Here is a 22,276-nt window from a genome sequence, read left to right on the forward strand (position 1 = left end):
AGACTTTTGTAAGAGACACTTCAGACAGTGCTTTTCAACCTTTTGCTTAATTGTCTCGTTTTGTACCAATAAGAGCTCGTCTATACAATTACAGTTTCTTTCTGCACTTGGGTGCTGTGAAATCAGCTATTTAACATGTGGAACAATATGAAATCATACCATACTGAGCCGTGTCCTAATAAAAATGCTACTGGTAATATTATTTGCCACCTTCAGAACTATTGAGCCTGGACCTTCTGTTCTGGGCCTGGATTTGAGTGTGGCCCAGAAAGCGATAACCATTTAAGAGGGAGCCAACAATGAGTTTGGGTCCTTTGCATCAGTCAGAGGGTCTAAGTGGGTGGACCTTGGACAGAAGAGGCGGCAGTCATGCCATGAATGACCAGCACTCTCTTCCACCTTCAATGCCATGACTGAGGTGAAACCTCAACTGCTCCCCAACAAAAATGGCTGTCCACTGCTCTGGGTGTGTGTGTGTGTGTGTGTGTGTGTGTGTGTACTTGTTTTTGCTACATTGTGGGGACCAAATGTCCCCACAAGGATAGTAAAACCTGAAATTTCTGACATTGTGGGGACCGGCCTGCGGTCCCAACAATGTTAAAAAATTATTAAAAATAGTAAATTATATTTATGTGCAAGTGTAACGATGCAAAAATGTTTTCTGTGAGGGCTAGGTTTAGGGTTAGGGTTGGGTTAGGGGATAGACAACATCGTTTGGTCAGTATAAAATCTATAGAAGTCTATGGAATGTCCCCACAATTCACAAAAACAAACATGTTTGTGTGTGTGTGCATGCACTTGGACTGATGCAGAGCACCAGTACCAAGTATGGAATACGATACTTGGCTACAAGTCACGTCACTTTCACTAAAGTAGACGTGACAGTAAAAGGCCTTTATGCTGACAGTCAAAATTCTGGCAACAAAAGACTAAAAAGAAATTGCGCACTAATAAGACACAAAGTTTTGGGAAAAGTATTGCACAAAGTGATGAAATCACTTCTTGACAAAGGACATTTCATCAAACACTTTAGTGCCGGCAGGTCAATGGCTGATTAAAGTTTCGAAATGGTGTAGACACGTAGCAACTGTGCCTAAACCAGATGTGATGGCAAGTTTCTCACCTCACTAAAAGTGGAAATGTTGAGCCACCAACAAAAGATTATCACGTTGGAGTTAAGGCTAGTTAAAATAAAAACTCTGATTAGAATAGAAGAGATATGAACCAAATAGCTCCCAATGGAAATGTGTATTCCTGTATTGATGACCAGTGAATAGAACTATAGAAGATGGGGGGGGGGGATTTGTGTTGCTATTTATTTGTCTACATTTCAAGCAAGGTCACCCTTGCTAAACAGATTCACCAGCCCAATCACAACACAACACGCAGCAGGAAATGAGAGACACACTCTCATCAACAGTAGCTTCTTCAGCAGCACACTTACAAACCATCAGACAAGCTACAATTCTTTTAATGACGTTGTGCAATTACCATGTCACTTCTGCTTATGCTCGCTGTAATGAGGGGAGACAGGCCATTTTCCACAGCCAAACACACATACACTCATAACATTATTGAGGAACGACCACTTCGAAGGTATGTTATGTTTCATTTGGAGTGTGAAAATATGATTTTAGTGTAAAGCGAGCATATTCGGGTACTTTTCATGAAAAATGTTTCATGTCATATTTCCCTCCAATTTTTACTTTTATTGTTTTTTGGCAAATAATCTCATTTTACCCTCTCAATGTTTCATTATTTTTAAGTCACCATTAAATTAAAAGATAAAGTTAAAAGCAGTTCAATAATAGTACCATTATATATGAACATAACTTCATGTAAATAATAAAAGACACTTTAAGTAATATATTTAAAAATCTTTTATAAGAAGAAGAAGAAATATAGCTGCAAGCAGCAATTACGGAGCCAAGCACTAGGCAAGCAAGGCAGCAAGCATCAGAGCAACTGAGTAACTGAAGCCATTTTAAGATGATTTTAGTCTAAAATCCTGAAAAATCATATAGATCTACTCATAATATGATTTAATGCATTATCACTTTTGACCAATAGGTGGCACTGTTATCAAATCCATGTGGTGTGTTTAGTGTGAGGTGACAATGACACACAAATTTTGGTGTCAAACCTTTGGAGACATAAAGAGTCATTTTGGCATAATTGCTCAAATTTGTTGCATTGCTATACAAAAACGGTTTTGTCTATTGACACAAAATCCAGAACTTTTTATCAGCACAGTCTGAAGACTCGATTTTGGTAAAATTGGATCAACAGTCGTAAAAATAACAGGTTACCAAATTGATGACCCTTGACCATGGCACATACAAAGTTTGGTGCAAATATGTCAAAGCTTTGCAGAGATGCAGCCTCAGATGCACTTTGGCATCTTTCCAGCAAATCTGTTGATGTGTTAAGCAAAAAGCGTTTTGTATATCGACACGAAATAAATAACTTTTTGCCAGAATGGTCTGGCAAAAAGTTGATCAAATTCAATGAAAATCGGACCAACAGTCTAGGAGGAGTTCGAAAAAGTAGGTTTTCAACATTATTCAAAATAGCGGACAGAAAGTTCGGCCAATTTTTGCATAATTGGTGTCAATGTTATCGGCATGACCCGAGGAATATATCAAGACCAGTTTCATTACAATATGTTAATCTAAACAAAAGTTATTAGCAATTTTGAAAATTTTATTCTAACTTTTGACCACAAGGTGGCGCTGGCTACAAACTTTTTGAGTACTGTGAGGGCAAGGTGCCGAATACCTAATTTCGTAACGATATGTCCATGCGTTCGTAAAATATAGCATTTGACAACAAAATTCAAAATGGCTGACATGGGAAAATTTGGTATGGTTTGACTCGGTATGCTCCTCCGAATCTAAAGAGACCAGTTCTGTGAAGTTTGACCAAACCACTGAGAAGTTATAAGCAAAAATAAGCACTTTTCATATCTCCTGACCACTAGGTGGCACTGTGCAGGTAGCCTCAGTTCATGCTTGTTGTAACACACACCAAGTTTCGTCTCAACACGCCAAACCGTTGCTGAGATAAAGCCTCACATCCATTTTTGCGCTCTTTTCGTATAATTCGTTCACTTGTTATTCGAGAAGGGTTTGAGTAATCAACTTGAATTCCATAACTTTTTGCCAGCATGGCCTGAAGACGATCTGAGCCAATTTTGGTGAAAATCAGACAAACTCTCCAGGACAAGATCGAAAAAGTAGGTTTTACGAACTATTAAAATAGCGAAAAAACTAAACCTTACGATTTTTACATTTTTGGTGTCCTTTTGACTTGGCATGAGCCAATGAATCAGAGGAAAAGATAATTTTCCTTCTGTGTCTAACGGTTCAAAAGTTATTAGCATAAAATTATTTTGGACAAGTGGTGACGCTAGAGAGTTTGAGTTGGAAACTCCAAACTTGCTGTGGTTAATGTTAAGCCTGTCCACTATCAGTGTGCCAAATTTACAGCTTTCCTGTAAACGGTTCTATGGGCTACCATAGATTCAAGAGCGGAAGAAAAAAGAAGAAGAAGAAGAAGAAGAAGAAGAAGAAGAAGAAGAAGAACGCCAACGGATACAATAGGTGCCTTCGCACCTTTAGTGCTTGGCCCCTAATAATAATAATAATCACGAATTGTCTTAAATAAATAAAATTACATTTCTTTTCTTGACCCAGAAAAGATCCAGACATGTTAAGAATTAAGAAAAGATCAGAGTCTCTCTAAGAGAGATTGAAACAGCACCCACTAATATCTCTTGAGAGTATAATAAAACCCATTGGCAGTTATAAGCCTCTTCTTTGTGATAAATGTAGGTGTCTGGGTTTGTGGACACTATAATCATTCCAGCTTTTAGAAGAGACAGAAAGACAGAGTGTGTGAGAAAAATATGTGTTGTGGCAGAGAAAACAACAAAAGGCTTTGTACTTGGGTGTGTATGTCGGGTTTTGACCTAATGGCCTTAACAATGAAAGTAAAACCTGCAATTACCTACAGTGTGAGACTCCCAGTGGCTCCCAGGAGGATAGTAACTTAATAAACTACATAATGTTTTAATTAAAAACAATCATTTAAACATGGTGAACTGTTTTTTAATGGTAGGGGTAGGAATAGTCTTTGGTGATCATGAGGAGCTTAAATTTAATATAAATCTCTGTGATATGTCCCCATTGAGAAAGCAAGAGAAATGTGTGAGTTTTGAATTAGCTGTTCTTGTCTTCATGGCCTCATGTCTCTGATGACATTTCTTCAGTGAAATAGAGGTCTGATTCACTGGCCTGAAGCCGTCAGTGTGAAGAGACAAGAATCAATACAAGAGGGAAAACAACAAAATGTAACAACATAGCCAGAAAAGTGCAAGTGTGTCTGACAGAATTTTATTATGCTCTGTCCCTGACAAATGCGTACAGTCGTTCAAATGTGTTCTGGCAAAGTTAAATTGCTGGGAATATATATGTATACAGAAAGTGGGAAAAACATTATTTTTAAGCTATTATATTTAGCGTTATATCACTTGCTCACCAATGGACCCTTTATAGCAAATGGGTACCGTCAGAATGACTCCAAACAGCTGGTATAAAAAAAAAACAAAAAAAAAAACATCTTGATGGATTAGTTTCTTACAGATATGCAGCTTTTCTCTTCACATGATAATAATTGATGGACTGGAATGGTGTGGATTTTTGTTTTTATCAATTGTTTGGACTCTCATTCTGACGGCACCCATTCACTGCAGAGGATACATTGGTGAGTAAATGATGTAATGCTACATTTCTCCAAATCTGATGAAGAAACAAACTCATCTACATCTTGGGTGGCTTGAGGGCGAGTACATTTTCAATAAATTTTAATTTCTTTAACAGCTCTATTTAGTTTATTCAATGCATGCCAACTGCTACTGCCATCAGAATATATTCAAAAACTGTCTCTTTTTTCCATTTACAATATTTACCAAATAAATACTGTAATATTAATAATATCAAGAACCACAGCCATAACCTCAACTGAAATTGAGAGAGCACCATAGGGAAATCCATCTTCCCCAATTTATTGTAAATAAATATGTTTTCATTGTCAGATTATTTATTATTTAATATTTATTACATTTATTTAACCCTTTGACATTTGACATTTATTACATTGAAATATCTTACAGTATAGTAACGAAATAATAATAATAATAATAATAATAATAATAATAATAATAATAATAATAATAATAATAATAATGTATTGTGTTTTATTTTAAAAAAAAAAAAAAAAAAGATAATTTATTACTTTTCCTGACCTAGAAATAACATGTTTCACCTGTTTTCCCTGTTTGGCATTTATAAATTCAAAAGTTGACTGAAAAAAATCTTTAAAAAATACATTAGTATCCATCAGATTTGGTTAGCCTTGCAACAAATGACATTGCAACTTCAAAATTATTATTATTATTATTATTATTATTATTATTATTATTATTATTATTATTAATTATCAGTGTTGGGGAAAGCTACTTTTAAAAGTAATGCATTACAATATTGTATTATTTCCTAAAAAAGTAACTAATTACATTTATGCAAAGGTTGTTACGTTTGCGTTACTTTTTAAATATTAGCAGGGCTTGCTTGTTTGTTTCTTAATATGAAAAGTACTTACATATATATATATATATATATATATATAAAAGCCCTTTTAAACCAAAAAGTTAAATTATTAAGCCTCAGGCTGAAAGAAAAGTACATACATACATACATAAAATAAAAGTAATAACAATAATAAATCATAAATCATTGCCTTAGAATTATAAGGTTCTATCTGCATTCTGAGCATTTTTGAGATATTGAGATTTAAAGTTTTAGACTTCTGTAGATAGAACCATTCTTGTTTTCTAAAAAAAAGTTGGCACAGAATATAAAAGAGAATGTGAATAACTCAGTTTTGACAAAATGTCAGATAGAACCTTATAATTCTAAGGTGATGAAATGTTAGTTTATCTAAAGTAATTTTTGCTTATTAGTATGGTTGAACTGTATCATCAAATATCAGTAGTAAAGACATAGATTAATAAAATGGTATTGAATACATTTGTGTTATTTAACGTATTTAATTATTGCAGGTTTGCATCGTATTCTGAGTTTGCATTTCATTGTTTTAATCAAATATGGATACTGAATCAGTTTTTTGCAAATGAGATGAATTAATGCATGTTTACTGTATGTTACTTATTTGTGACCCTGGACCACAAAACCAGTCTTAAGTAGCACGGGTATGTTTGTTAGCAGTAGCCAACAATACATTGCATGGGTCAAAATGACTGATTTTTCTTTTATGCCAAAAATCATCAGGATATTAGGTAAAGATCATATTCCACGAAAATATTTTGTAAATTTCCTACTGTAAATATATAAAAACTTCATTTTTGATCAGTAATATGCACTGCTAAGAACTTCATTTGGACAACTTTAAAGGGGTCATCGGATGCCAGATTTCCACAAGTTGATCTGTGGAGTGAAAAGCCTGTTTACTTTAGCTGCATTTAGCTGCGTTTAGCCGCCAAACTTGCTAACTAGCACATTATTAGGAAAGGCGATCACAAAGATTCATAAAAAAACCCCTTATACACTTCTGCTGTAAGTGAAGCTGGATCACGAATGATTTGTACAAACATAGACGGATATATGTAGATCGGAAGGCGCATTCCCTTCACAAACAAACGTAATCCACTGCATCTTCAATGGCTCAGATGTCGGGAGTAAATGACGACCACTATGTTCATTATTACATCCAGCAACACAACACAGCAATCACTCAATCGGAGATATTCTTGTCTAACTTACATCTCTGCTCCGGCATCAAAACAATGGAGGTCGGACTGTTACAGCTGATTTAGGCGGGTCTGAGGTAAGACGTTCATGTCAGTCAACTATCGTGGGAGCGGCCTCTGTGAGTGTGACACCGACAGGCATCTGAGAATGGCTCGATTTGAAAAAGGGGATATTATTTCTACAGATTAATTAAAAACCACTGCATGATTTTTATCATTATAGGGTAGATGTGTACATACACTGCCAACACACATTAATGTTCAAACAACATGTAAAAGTGAACTTTGCATAAGATGACCCCTTTAAAGACGATTTTCTCAACATTTAGATTTTTTTGCACCATCAGATTCCAGATAATAAAATAGTTGTATCTCAGCCAAATATTGCCTTATCCTAACAAACCATACATCAATGGAAAGCTTATTTATTTAGCTTTATGCCCCTTATGACTGGTTTTGTGAAAAAGCAAATTAGATATTTTCTTGTAAATTGAAAAAGTAATCCGTTACTTTACTAGTTACTTGAAAAAAGTATTCTGATTATGTAACGTTACTCCCAACACTGATTTATTTATTTATTTATTTGTCCCTGTTAAATTTTTTGGGGTTAAATATCAGGGCAAAACGGCTCATGACAGCTTTATCTTACAAATATAATTTGCATTGGACCAAATTATTTATAAGCAGTCTTGTGCTGCTGAGAACATTTTTAATGAATTTGTAAAATGATATTACTTTTGTTAAAGATTTATCACTGCATTTTTTTTTTCTTATAAGCTCAAAAAGTGGCTCAACTCAAGATGTTGTCGTGAGATCTTTTCTCAGAAGCTCCATCACCTCAGTCCAAAGCAGCCGGTCAGGAAAGTCAGGAAAAAAAACATTGTGAAAATTTCATTTGGAGGCCCTTTTTGTATTTGCTCAATGCTTTTAGTGAAATGAGGAGCAGCCAGCTGCAGCTAAATCAAACCTAAAGTAGTTTGAAGCACTCTCTGCATCTCTCTCTGTCTCCCGCAGAGTGTGCGCTACGGACCGATGCTTGCTGATGGCTTCACAAAAGGGGGCTGTAATTGTTATTTTTGGCATTTGTGATGATAATGTGATGACGTTCATTTATTTTACCATGTTTGTTCTGCTTCTTTCTAAAACAACAGGAAGCCTTGCACATCTTTTTATAAACTATTCATGTCTCCCCCTCACATACTTACAACATTGTCTATATAATTATGGGGATAAATAGCTTTTTTGGTGCTCGATAATAGTATCCGTTACATTGTATTGTGAGAAACCGCCTAACCAGTGCTATTAATTGACATTGGGTTGCATTTGATTTCTAAAATACTGTACATAAAGGCAATTATATATTTTCATGGACACCTATTTATACGGTTGGACCCCCCTTTGCAGTTGTAACAGCTTTCACTATCCTGGAAAGACTTCCACAAGATTTTAGAGTGGATTTTTTTCTCATTCATCCAGCACTGCACTGATATGTGTTATATATAAATATGAGACAAAACTAGGGAGAGCAAGACAAGACAAGCATTTGACATTAAAAAGTATATAAATTGTATTATTTTTATGAAAATAACTGGTCGTTTCGCCAGATAAGACCCTTCTTCCTCAGCTGGGATGGTTTACAGCCACATTTGGGATCGTTTGAAGCTGCATTTAAACTGCATTTCAAAATCGGGGCACCATATCAGTCCATTATATGGAGAAAAATACTGTCACAATATGTCACAAATTGATAAAATGTCACAAATTGACTTATTGCAAAGGTGGCATCCTATTAAAGTACCATGCTTGAATTCATTGAGGTAGGAGGAGATGGCAGGTCAGAAAGAGTGATAAAGAGACAGACAGTACTTGTCCATGTAAAATAAGCAAAGATTTCTACTGCATATTAATGGATATCTGAAACAAAGCACATTTGGTTGCTTTTTTTAATGTGATATCGCTAAAACAAGAAGTGAGGTGAAGAACGATGAATATATATCATATATCCGCCTCTCTCAGGTCCCACCACTGCCTAAAGACATGAGCAGTGCTTGATGTAATAAACTGAAAGGTTTACAACATTTGTTAAATGAAGGTAGAGCATAATTGGAGCATAAATGGATGGTTCAGATCAAAGGTGTTTTAAAAATTCAGGCAACGACAGTGCCGATGTTTCAGATCATATTTTAACAAACCGAGACATCTTTCTTTACCCAGAGTTTTTCAATGGTATTTCCATGTGCTGATTTGTTCCAAAACAGACTTTTCCTCTAAGAAATGTTCTGCAGTATAAACAAAGTTTTAATGTCTTTCTGAATTTGTTAAAAAAATGACAACAACAACAATAACACTAAAACTCTACAGACATGAAATCTCAGCAGAGCCAGTATTTATGGGTAAACCGACTTAAGTCTGTGCTGCTGTAAATGTAATAAAACACTAACAAACACTATTAGGATCACTGTCTGAGGAAGGAGGAAAAATCTGTCTGCTTCACATGTTATCCGAAGTATGTATTCAATTTTTCATTTATAATTTACTTTTTAAAAAATATATATATATTAAATTAAAATCCAAAAAACCCAAATTAAGTATTTCTCATTATTCCAATCATTTGTTATGAATGGAATCTATGTAAAAAATGCCCTCATAAAGATAAAAAAACATGCTTCTATAAATAAATTCCAGGGGCAGAAATTTAAAAAAGTCAATTTTTTGTCTGTCTGAATGTCCTTTAAAATGGCCAAACACAGATATTTTTGTTCATATGTGTTGTTCAGAGGTGGGTTATTTATTTATTTATTTTTCCAAAAGAACAATATATATATATATATATTTAATTCTCATTATTTATTAATTTAATTCCAGAAGAACAACATTTATCTGAAATAGAAATCTTTTGTAACATTATAAATGTCTTTATCATCACTTTTGATCAATTTAAAGCATCCTTGCTAAATAAAAGTATTAATTTCTAGCATTTCTTTCTCCAAAAAAAAAATAAAATAAAAAATCGTATAAATGCTGATCATTGAATCTTTCTATTCATCAAATAATCCTGAAAAAATGTACTCAACTGTTTTAAATATTGATAATAATAGTAATATTAAATGTTTCTTGAGCAGCAAATCAGCATATGAGAATGATTTCTGAAGCGTCCACGACGCTACGTACTATTGAATCGCGTCAAAAGGTCACGCGGATGTAGGCAGAACTACAGACCCAGTGTTTACAAAGTGAACATGCAAAGACTAAGGAAGTGCAAGTAAGTCAAATGCTCTTTACAACAAAACGGTACAACGATGTCGGACGATTCTGAAGTTGTAGGAGAAAATAAGATGGAGTTTTTCGACATACTCTACCGTTTTGAGCTGGAGTACACAGACGATGAAATTACACGTGATTCGTAGTAGTGATGGGAAGTTCGGATCATTTTACCAACTCAGACCTTTAAGTCTCATTCCGCAAAATGAACAAATCTTTTTGTGAGTCATTTCGTTCATTTTAGCAAAATTAGCATCACGTGACAGCTCGATAAGATGAACAAACTACACGAAAAACCTGAAGACTCAAAACATATGAACTAATTCCAGTACAGAACCTAATAGGATGTTGCGCATGTACAACTGAACAAATCACTCCCCGAAACGACTCATTCTTTCCAAGTCACATTAAAGATTCGTTCAAAATGAACAAATTGTTCAAGAACGACCCATGGACGCGCATCCCAGAGCCTGCGCTACACGAGCTTTTGTGCTTAAAAAGTATACAAATTTATATTTTTCGAAAACAATGACCGATCATTTTGCTAGACAAGACCCTTCTTCCTCGGCTGCGATCATTTAGATCCTTTTGAAGCTGCATTTAAACTACATTTTGGAAATTCAAATTCGGGGCACCAATGAAGTCCATTATATGAAGAAAAATCCTGAAATGTTTTCCTCAAAAACCATAATTTCTTTACGACTGAAGACAGAAAGACATGAACATCTTGGATGACAAGGGGGTGAGTACATTATTTGTAAATTGTTGTTCTGGAAGTGGACTTTTTCTTTATAATAGCATCTTTAAAAAAAGTCTTTCGAAGAAACTGAACATGTGGAAGCGCTAAGAATTAATCTGAGCAAAAACAAACAACAGAAAAAATAAATGAACATATTATTTTATTTAGAGGTCAACCGATTTGCGGAACTATCGGTTATCGGCAAAAATCCATGGCGTTAGTTTTTTCCGGGTTGGATCTAATGCTGGAGTGGCTAACAGCAAAGTCCCTACAGTCTTTGTTATTCAGCAAGAGTGGGGCCCCTGGTGCCTGAAATCACTGACAACACATGCTGTTTGTTCTTCTAGACGTGGCGCTGCACTTTTGCCCGTTGTGTGACTAACATATTTTTGTATTTTGATTAGATAACCACAAATGTTCTAGAATAGAAGCATTGTGAAAGTACATAATATCCATATGTATGTAATTTCAATACTGTGGCCTTTGTGTAGATATTTAAAGCTGGCCATCTTTAGCTTGACTGTTGATGTAATGGTAGCACTTTACAATATGAGTCAATTTGTAACATTAAGATTGATAAAAGCTGTAGAATAGAAGTATTGTTCCTTGTTCGAGTGTGTTAATTTCAGCATTTACTGATATATTGTAACATTTTTAGTTGCTTTTGTTAACATTAATGAACAATGAACTAACTGTAAAGTTCAATAGGCTATATAATTCATATATTTTTATTAATTTACAAAGTATGGTTCAGTAGGCTACTTAAAAAAAAAAAAAAAAAAATTAATAGTAGAGCACTATTTATTTTCCGTTCAGTATCCATTTTAAAAACTATTGGTCGATTAATCGGTATCAGTGTGGTCCAACCTAGGTATCGGTGTCAGTAAAATCCAGTATTGGTCGACCTCTAATAACATAACATAACATAACATAAAATAAAATTAAATAAAATAGAATTGAATTGAATTGAACTGAATGAAATGAAATGAAATGAAATGAAATAAAAATAAATTTAAATTAACCTCACAAAAAAAAAAAAAAAAAAAAACACCAAACACAAGGTTTTCAGAGACCAACCAAATAGAGTGTTATCAAAGCTGTGAGTGAAAGCAGATATGACCATTCAGTTTCTTTACCCTCCATTCTCAATCCTCAGAATAGCCCGTGGACTGAAAAGACTGTTATAATAGCATGCATCAAAGTGGACAATAGCAGCTGTTTTGGCACCGCAGATAATGGATAGTGAAGGATTCCTGATTGAGCGTGTTTAGATGGAATAAACAGAAGCTGAATTGGGAGGCGCTGAATGGCCTGAAGCACATTGAATCTCCGAGCTTGAGTTTAACAGACTGAAAACTCACCCCGACTTCAACGTGATCTGAGCCTTTGTCGTCCTGCTTGTGGAGAATCTCGAAGTAGTATCGTCTGGAGGCCATGAGACTGAAAAGGAAAGAAATGAAATGTAATCTTAATGCTTTTGATTTGTGTATCTCATCATATTCTGTATTGCAATAAAATTGTTTAAAAATTCAAAATACAGCATTTATTTGAAATAACTTTGACTTCTAGTACATATTATGTCATAATGCACGATATGTTGTGTTCAGAAGAATATTGGAGATCGGACAGACTTGTGTTGGTTGTGTATGAGTGAATGTTTGCTCTCTGCTGTGACTCTCATCTCATCAAAATCACATCTCCTCAAATGGGCCACATCTGCTGTTAGAGCAGCACAATTACGGCCCTGCTTGATTTCACACCTTATTACACCTCCAAATGTGACACATTACAGACATCAGTCAGTCATCACGCAGCGCTCGTGTCGTTCACTCACAACTCAGGAGTCTTTGACACACAGCCCAGATCTTTAAGGTGAGGCTGCTCCTTATATTTACATGCACTAATTATTTTATATTTGTTTTTCGGTGCCCTGGTAATTTGAGAGATGATATTTGCAACATGAGTAACTTTTCTCATGCATATTCATGAACGCTGCTAATGCGTGAGACATCATTCAGCTCAGATGCTAACACAAATGTCTTGTTTGCTCCAGTGGGCCTATGAAATACTGAGAGCAAATAGACAGAGGGAGAACAGATGTGGAAAAGAGATAAAGAACTGATGAATTGGAAAGCAAGAGAAACAGAGATATAAATATAATATAACATAACATAATATATTATTAAATAATACATATACATTTACAAAAATCTATTATAAATGTATAAAAATAAATAAATAAATAGATAGAGACAACATTATATTGTATTATTTAATAAAATAATATATAAAATTAAACACCCAAAAGCCTAAGCTAGTTTTATAAAACAAATATACATTGTTTTTAATCTATTATTAATAAATGTTAATAAATGAATGAATGCAGAAAGAAAAATAAAAAAAACAATAATAAACTAAACACCTGAAAACTGGTTATATAAAAATAAACATATATTTATAAAAAAAAAAAAAAAAAAAATATATATATATATATATATATATAATAACTATAGATAAAACACTATATTGTTTAATAATATAATATAATATAATATAATATAATATAATATAATATAATATAATATAATGTAATGTAACAATGCAATATAATAAAACACCCCAAAGCCTAAGCTAGTTATATAAAAAAGCATATACATTTTTAAAAATATATTATTTATTTGTTTATAAATAAATATAGAAATATATTCAGAGAGAAAACATTATTTTGCATTATTTAATAATAGTTAGTTTTATAAAAATGCATATACATTTTTTTTAAAAATCTACTATTTATAAATGTTAATGAATGAATGAATGAATGAATGAATCCAGAAACAAATAAAATAAAACAAATAAAATAAAATAAAATAAAATAAAAAACACCTGAAAACCACAGCTAGTTATATAAAATACACATATATTTATAAAAATATATATAAAATAATAATAATAATAATAATAATAATAATAATAATAATACCTGTACATAAAAAACTATATTATTTAATAATATAATATAATATAATATAATATAATAAAACACCCAAAAACCTTAGAAAGTTATATAAAAATACATATACATTAGAAAATCCTATAAAGAAACAAACAAATAAAAACATAAAAAATAAGTAAATGCAGAAAGAAAAACATAATATAATAGAATATAATATAAAAATACTTAAGCACCAAAAAACCTAAGTTAGATATATAAAAATACATATATATTAAAAAATCTATTATGTATTTATAAATAAATAAACAAACAAACAAATAAAATGCAGAGAAAAAACATTATCTTGTATCATTAACATTATAATACAACATAATATAATAAAACATCTGAAAACCACAGCTAGTTACATAAAAATACACATGCATTTACATAAATAAATAAATACTGTATAAAGAAAACACTAGAATAGAATCTCAGTTGGTTATATAAATGTGCTTATAAATCTATGTAAACAAATTAGTAGTAATTTAAATAAGTAATTATTATTATAAAACAAATACATTTAAAAAATAATTGTATAATTCATACGTTTAATAATTGTTCAGTAGTTTAAATTATAATTAATAACCTTGACCATAACCTTGACCACAATATTAATATACTGAAACGCATATTATTATTATAATGCATGCAAATATTTTTAAATTTATGTAAATAAATACATGATACATCACTGTAATACCGGGCTCAAACAAGATCACACAAGATTTAGGTTAAAATAATCTTTACAAATAAATAAATAGACACGCAAACAAACCTTACAGCAACTTCACCTGACAACAACTTCCAAGTTGGGTATGTTATGATGTTATGACTGACACTAGGGGGTCTCGTCCCCTCATACATCAAACACTGCCGTAATGTACTGTAAAATTACTGACGAAATGAGAAGAAAAAGAGCCAGAGAGACAAAAAGCAGGAACCGAAAAAATGCGTAAGTGAGTGAAAGAGTGAAAAACAGGAAGTGAGAGAATAACTGCGGTAAGAGTAGAAGATAGAGGCTCTCAGCGGGAGAAGGTGAATTTCTCGAGAGCGTGAGTGGGCCGAGAGCTCTCCGATTGAGAATTACGGTCAGAGGAGGGTGTCGGTGACAGTGCAATTTCCTCGACTTCACACCGACTGATTCGCTCTGCCCGTCTCATATTCCACACTACAATCAATCACAGCAGGTGCGCCGGCATCCTGCCAAAGCAAAGAGGACCTTCTGTAGATACTGCTCTCGTCTCAAACCCACCTAGGCCACATTTTTAGACACCACCGCTGAAAAGGTTGTTTTAAATTATAAAAAGTCTAACGCCAAGTTTGATACGAATTCTAAATGAAGATGGAAAACCAAGAGTGAAGTATATTTTTGAAATATTTTCATCAGTATAAAGCCCCAATGCTTCATTTTCTAGTACACAATTATATTTTTCCCAATCACACTACTATATTTTGAAAAAGCCATATTTTTTGTTCAAAAATGATGTTTATATCACATACAACCCTGGTATTCAGCTGTCCGATTTTATAAAGTTGGTCATTCTACTCTGCATTTAAGCATGAAAATACTTTAAATATACATTTGTTTTATAGTTTTGCCTTCAGTTAGACATTTGGATGTGTCCTTAAAAAATAATGTGTTACTGTGATATAACTTTATCATATTGTGATACAGTTTTATTTGTGTCCGAAAAACCATTGTCAACTAAGTTACCTGCTAGAAAACCCCCCTCAAAAAGGAATGGTTTGTCCCATTCCCACATAATTTGCACAGTATGATGATATTACCTCTAGAAGCACATGGATGAAACACTAGAAGTTATTTTCTCTTTCTTTCCCCTAACATTGGTGAAACTAGAAAACCTGTGTCAAGAGTGGATTAATTGACTGTCAACAGTGTTACACAAATATTATTGCTGCAAATTTTAACAAGACAATTTAACTAAAACATATGTTTTGTTTATGAAAATATATTTCTAAACATGCCATATGCTCAGTAGTTCCAGGCTTCCATCTTGAGTATAGGCCCGAAACATTAAAAAAAGTCAACTAAGTTACTTGTCAACTGTGTTACCCAGTAAAGGTAACATAGTGGACACTAGCAAACATAGATGGTGTTTTATGCACATATTTCTACAGATCACCTTTATTGATATAGCACTTTATACAATATAAATTGTTTCAAAGCAGCTATGTAAGGTCATGTTTAGGTTTTTGGAAAACAGGGAAACTGTTTTCTGCACATTGTCAAATTCTAAATATACCCCTAATTATAGAATGACCCTAATGTGAGCAATATGAAAGTGAAAAAGTGAAAGTGACAATGTATTGTCAAGCATGGTGACCCGCACTCGAAATTAGTCCTGCACACACACAGCAGTGAGAAGTGAACACACACCTGGAGCAGTAGGCAGCCATTGCTCCAATGCCCCGGGAGCAATTGGGGGTTCAGTGCCTTGCTTAAGAGCACTTCAGTCATGGTATTGAAGGTGGGAAGAGCACTGTTCATTCACAATCCCCACCTTCAATTCCGCTGGTGTGGGAATCAAACCAGCGACCTTTAGGTTGCAAGCCCAACTCTCTAACCATTAGGCCATGACTGCCCACATGACTGTGTGCTTTGCATTTTTGTGCTTAGTAGCCCCGCTGAAAAAAAAAAAAAACGAAAAAACAAAAAAAAGCCGCTAAAACCAGCCTAAGCTGGTTGGCCGGTTTTAGCTGGTCATCCAGGCTGGTCATAACTGGTCAGCAGGCTGGTTTTAGAGGGGAACTTCCAAAATGTAGTTTAAATGCAGCTTCAAAGGGCTCTAAATGATCCCAGCCGAGGAAGAACGGTTTCATCTAGCGAAATGATCGGCCATTTTTTCCTAAAAAATTGTATACTTTGTAAGCAAAATAGCTTGTGTAGCACAGCCTCTGGGATGCGCGTCCACGATGCTACGACGCAGTGATGGGTCGTTCTTGAACGATTTGTTCATTTTGAACTAATCTTTAATGTGACTCGGTAACATCCTATTAGGTTCTGTACTGGTACTGGAATTAGTTCACCTGTTTCAAGTCTTCGGGTTTTTCGAACACGAAAACTTGTCAGATAAGAGGTGAGTTGAACTAATCATAGACTAAAGACCCAAGTAAACAATGAATTCATCTTTTCTGTTTCTTATAGCATTATACTTTTGCCTTGTCTTGACTTACTTGCACTTTCTTAGTCTTTGCGCGTTCGCTTTATAAACACTGGGTCTGTAGATCCTCAATGGTACGTAGCGTCGTGGACGCGCATCCCAGAGCCTGTGCTACATCACCTTTTGTGCTTAAAGTATACAATTTTTTTTTTTTCTGGAAAAAATTATTGTTTCGCTAAATAAGACACTTCTTCCTTGGCTGGGATCGTTTAGAGCCATTTGAAGCTGCATATAAACTACATTTTGGTAGTTCAAAATCAGGGCACCAAGTCCATTATATGGAGAAAAATGTTTTCCTCAAAAACCATAATTTCTTCATGACTAAAGACAGAAAGACATGAACATCTTGGATGACAAGGGGGTGAGTAAATTATTTGTGAATTGTTGTTCTGGAAGTGGACTTCTCCTTTAAAGTCTACCACGAGATATGAAGTTTTGGGATGATGTTAGGGAGTTGGCTACTAGTTTCTCTCTGTAGCTGGCCAAGCGTGCTATTTGAGTGAAGTAAACAGAAATATCTGATCATCCTCCATAACACAGTCACTATTTACATCTCAAACTGTATGTAAACATTTGCATTACTAAGGCAACAACTGACACGTTTGTATTTCAAGCTCTGTTTTCAGTCCCACATTGGAAAACGAAACCTTATTCGTGCCGACTGGCTTAGATTGGCAAGGAATGGAACAGTAAAGTAATAAAAATGGTTTGGCCTGATGGTGGAAAAGCGGCGTAAGGGGAATGTTCACCCAGAAATGAAAATTCTGTCATTAATTACTCACCCACATGTTGTTCCAAACCTGATAAGACTTTCATTCATCTTCAAAACACAAATTAAGATATTTTTGATTGAATCCAAGAACTTTCTGACCCTAAAAACACAGCAACGCAACTGACGCGTTTAAGCCCGGAAACGTAGTAAGGACATCGTCAAAATGGTCCATGTGACATCAATCGTTCAACCGTAATTTTCTAAAGCTACGAGAATACTTTTTGTGCACAAAGAAAACAAAAATAAAGATGTTTTTTTAACAATTTCTTCTCTTCCGTGTCAGTCTTTGACAGAGTACCATGACGACTTTGAATCACATGGACTATTTTAACAATGTCCTTACTACGTAGTTGCGCTGTCTATGGAGAGTCAGAAATCTCTTGGATTTCATCAAAAATATCTTAATTTGAGTTCTGAAGATGAACGGTGGTCTTACGGGTTTGGGACGAAATGAGGATGAGTAATTAATGACAGAATTTTCTTTTTTGGATGAACTATTCCTTTAACAGTTGTTGATCTGAATGTAAGCTTGGAGTCGACTGTACAAAAGTGGAGGGGTTCATGTAAAAAAATTTAGAGACCCTTCAAAATGAAAAATGCAAGGATGAATTGTTCACAATAAGACAATTAAAATGCATTTAAAAAACAGGGTGAATTTCATGCCGACTTTAATATGAGCTATTGCGTTAAGGGCTGGGTATACTTCACTCTCCGTGTCATTTTCCTCGCAGCTTTCAAAGCATACTTATCCGCGGATGAGTGCGGATTGCTGAGTTCAACACATGCACAGTACAACAGTTTAAATTCTGGTCTCTGCTGCTTTTTTCTTGTGCATGCACTGTTGTACACACACATCCATGTGGTCTCAAAAAATTGCCTGCACGTGGACAGGGTGTACGGCTATCCCTCCTGAAAAGCCCTCCCGAAAATTATCTAACGTGGACGGTACGCGGACGGCCAAAGTATACTTTGGCCTTTAGAACCTAAAAGATAGTAGCGGTGCTTTCAAATACCAAAATATATATCTTAAAATATAAATTTTAAAAATGAAGTTATATATTTATATTTATTAGAGCTGTTAATTGATTAAAATATGTAATCGTGATTAATCGCATGAATGTCATGAGTTAACTCGTGATTAATCACACATTTTTTCATTCTAAATGTACCCTAAATTAAAATTAAAACTTTTTTAATAATCAACATGGGCACTGACAAATATGGATGCTTTATGCAAATGTATGTTTATTATTAGCATAGAGCATGAAGACTAGACATGTTTCAAAGGTTATAGATGTTTTTCAAAGAACTTGTTCTTTGCACTGAGCAATTTACTTACACAAGCCTGTTTACATTTTCGCACAACAGGTCAACTCATTTCTTCTGAACATGCAAAATGTACATTTATTATTACTGAAACCACCCTAAATATAAAGCTTAAATATACACATTTTTAAAAGAACTTGTTAATGTCTATTAAAACTAGGGCTTGGAAGAGGTTTGGCCAACCAAAATTTTATTAGTCGCAGAAAAAAAAAAAAATCCACAGAAAGTGGCGAAGTCACGTCTGTGACGGACAGATCATTAAAGGCTAGTCTATGTGGTAATACAGTACTTCAGGCAGGACAAACCAAATGCACACAATCTTTAATCGGCCTCAAATATGGCATACGAAAGATGTATGTAGTAGCAACTTTACAGCTCAATCTAATGTTAACTGAAAAATGTGCGCTATTGAGAGTGTGTGCGGAGTGTGGAAGCTCAATAGTAGTGCACTTATTGCATGACAGATGGAGGCACCGGTGCGGTCACTTGCTCTTGAAAAACTTTACATCATTTTGGTCATACAGATAAAAGTAATGCATCTTTCGAATGTGTATATGTATTTGTGTACGCTCAGAATAACAACGTAACATTGTGCTTTTGTAAAATAATGAAAGCAAAAAGGATGCGCTTTCTGCCGTCTCACTCTATGTGAACGTGAGCGTGAAACTTTGAAACTCTGTGTATACTTGCCTTACAGACATGAAAAATCTATCTATAGAGAGTGAAATGTCTACTTTTATTAAGTAAAGGCTCATTATTATGATTTATATGGTTTGTTAATAAATGTGCAACTAACGCTTAAAATGAATGACTACTAGTCGACTAGAAAAATCTTTAGTCGAGAAAACACATTTAAAAAAGAACACTGAAAACTATCTAGCGCAAAAACTAACCACTGCGAACTATCTAGTGTGGTCTGCCTTTGACGAGGGGGAGGAGAGCCCTCTGCATCAGTTTCTCAAGTATGCTTTGGCATCTAGTGATATTTTAAACTAGACGTGCTGTATAGTTTTGAATATGAATTTTCCATTCAGAAGTCCTCTTTCTGTTTGCTGCTGCATCCTTTACTGTCTATTGCATCTCCTTTTCTCCAACTACGTGCCGCATTAATAAAATAAGTGTTATTAAAATAAATTTGCGTTAATGCGTTATTAACGTGTTATTTTTGACAGCCTTAATATTTACATCTAACTTTATATCTGAATCTAATATTTACAGAATAAATAAATAAATACTAAAATAAAAATATGGGTTTTTAAATGTATTCACGATGCAGTACAATCTCTTCAAAAATAAATAAAATAAAAAAGGAAGCTCATTTCCACCACTGAATAAAAAAAGGGTAATTTTGACTTTTTATCTCACAATTTTTATGCTTGAAATTGCAAGTTATTATTAAAAAAAAAGAATTTGAGATATAAAAGATATTATATAAAGATATTATAGAAGATGTATTATAGATATTATAGAAGATATTTTTTTAAAGAATGGTACACCATTATAACTTTGATATCTTTTTTTGTTAACAGTGTTTACAAGATGTTAGACATTAGGTTATTGATGTGATTTTGGATGGCAATCAGATGATACAGAGCCTTATGTACATTCATTAAAACTGTATTCCCACAACTTATTAATTATCTCCCTAGTTTTACTTAAATCATGGCCACAAATGAATAATGAGTTCTTTTGTTTTAGTAAATTGTGGCTACATTAATTATGTTTAGTTAACTAAAATATTTTGAAGAATATTAGTAACCAAACAGTTGACAGTAGTCACTGACTTCTATAGTATTTTTTGAATTTGAATTTTAGGCGAATTACCTAAAAATGTTTATATGATTATTGCATATGTTTTTACCAACACTTTTACCCAATTACTACAGTGGCAATTCTTCAAAGGGTGGCAGTTTGCTGGCTTATAAAAAAAGGGTTGTATGACTCCGAATCAGTGTGCAGGACTGTCTCTGAGGTGTGTGTGTGTGTGTGTGTGTGTGAGATGATGAATAGAGCCACAGTCAGACTGAGAGAGAGCGAGCGAGCGATAGAGAGGACAAGCTCCTAATTGTCTGACTAATTGCAAACTGTGACTCAGTCTCTCAGTAACTGTGTCGAGCCGAGCCCAGACATGAAGATGAATGCGAGGAAGAATCTAACAACCTCATTACCGTCACACTCTGTGCCAACAAGATCTGTCACAAGTCATTTTACTTTATTTTGTCCAACAGAACAACATTTTAGCATAGAAACAAACAGAAACAAAATGCTTATCTGGTTCCACAATGTGGCTTTAACAGCAAAAGCACATGTCAGAAAATGAAAATATACGATACGGCACTTGAGCAAAACACTCAAACTTCAGATTCTTCACAAATAGAGCGGACCGGTGCCTTTGTCAATAATTCAGATGGTCTGATGGGTGCATCGCCTCCCTTTGCAGCATATCAAAAAATGGGCAGGAAAACACAGTGTCTCTGCTGACAGCAAAGTCAGATGGAAATGCTTTATGGTGAATTCTGACTTCATCAAAGTAGACAGTGTTTTTAATTTGAAGTCAGCATTAAATAAAATCCATTTTACTTCTATAATGTGATATATTTATAAGAAAAACATGTTGATAAATGAAAGACAAAATAGGACAGGATTTGATTTATTAAATGTGAATTAATTAGATGGTGAAAAGATGGATCAATGGTGTGTGTGTGTGTGTGTATGTATGTGTGTGTGTGTATATATTTTTTTATATATAAAAGAATCATTTCAAACAAGTCGTTTGTTTGTGAATCAGGACTACACTGGTCCCAACTGTATGTTTCTGATTCACTAAAATATATATTTTGTAATGTAATGATTTAAATCATACATTTCATGAGGTTTTTTTTTAAATGTTTACTTTGCCTTAAAAAAAAAAAAACCCTCAGTTAACTTAGTTTTTTTTTTGCATGTTGGTTGACCACATTTGATTTGATTTTGCTTTACATTGGTATGTAATTTTATTTAAAAAAAAAAAAAAGCAGGTGAATCAGAAATATACAGTTGGGACCAGTGTAGTAATGATTCACTATTCACTATGATTCACAGTTATTTTTAGTCAATTAGACACAAACAGTGGGGCTAGTGTAGTCCTGATTCACTGACAAATGACTCTCATGAAACAGTTCTTTGTAGTGAA

The 22,276-nt window shown here is 33.9% G+C and overlaps 1 protein-coding gene across 1 annotated transcript in view; it reads right to left on the minus strand.

The window, feature by feature from the left end:
• The window catches only part of b4galnt4a (beta-1,4-N-acetyl-galactosaminyl transferase 4a), a 217,617-nt gene that overhangs the window by 26,967 nt on the left and 168,374 nt on the right, over nucleotides 1–22,276 (minus strand). The window contains exon 8 of the mRNA XM_051100119.1: nucleotides 12,191–12,269. Coding sequence (XP_050956076.1) covers nucleotides 12,191–12,269 — 79 coding nt within the window. The remainder of the gene's footprint in view (nucleotides 1–12,190; nucleotides 12,270–22,276) is intronic.

This window comes from Labeo rohita, chromosome 25 (genome assembly GCF_022985175.1).
Source record: "Labeo rohita strain BAU-BD-2019 chromosome 25, IGBB_LRoh.1.0, whole genome shotgun sequence".
Classification (NCBI taxonomy): domain Eukaryota; kingdom Metazoa; phylum Chordata; class Actinopteri; order Cypriniformes; family Cyprinidae; genus Labeo; species Labeo rohita.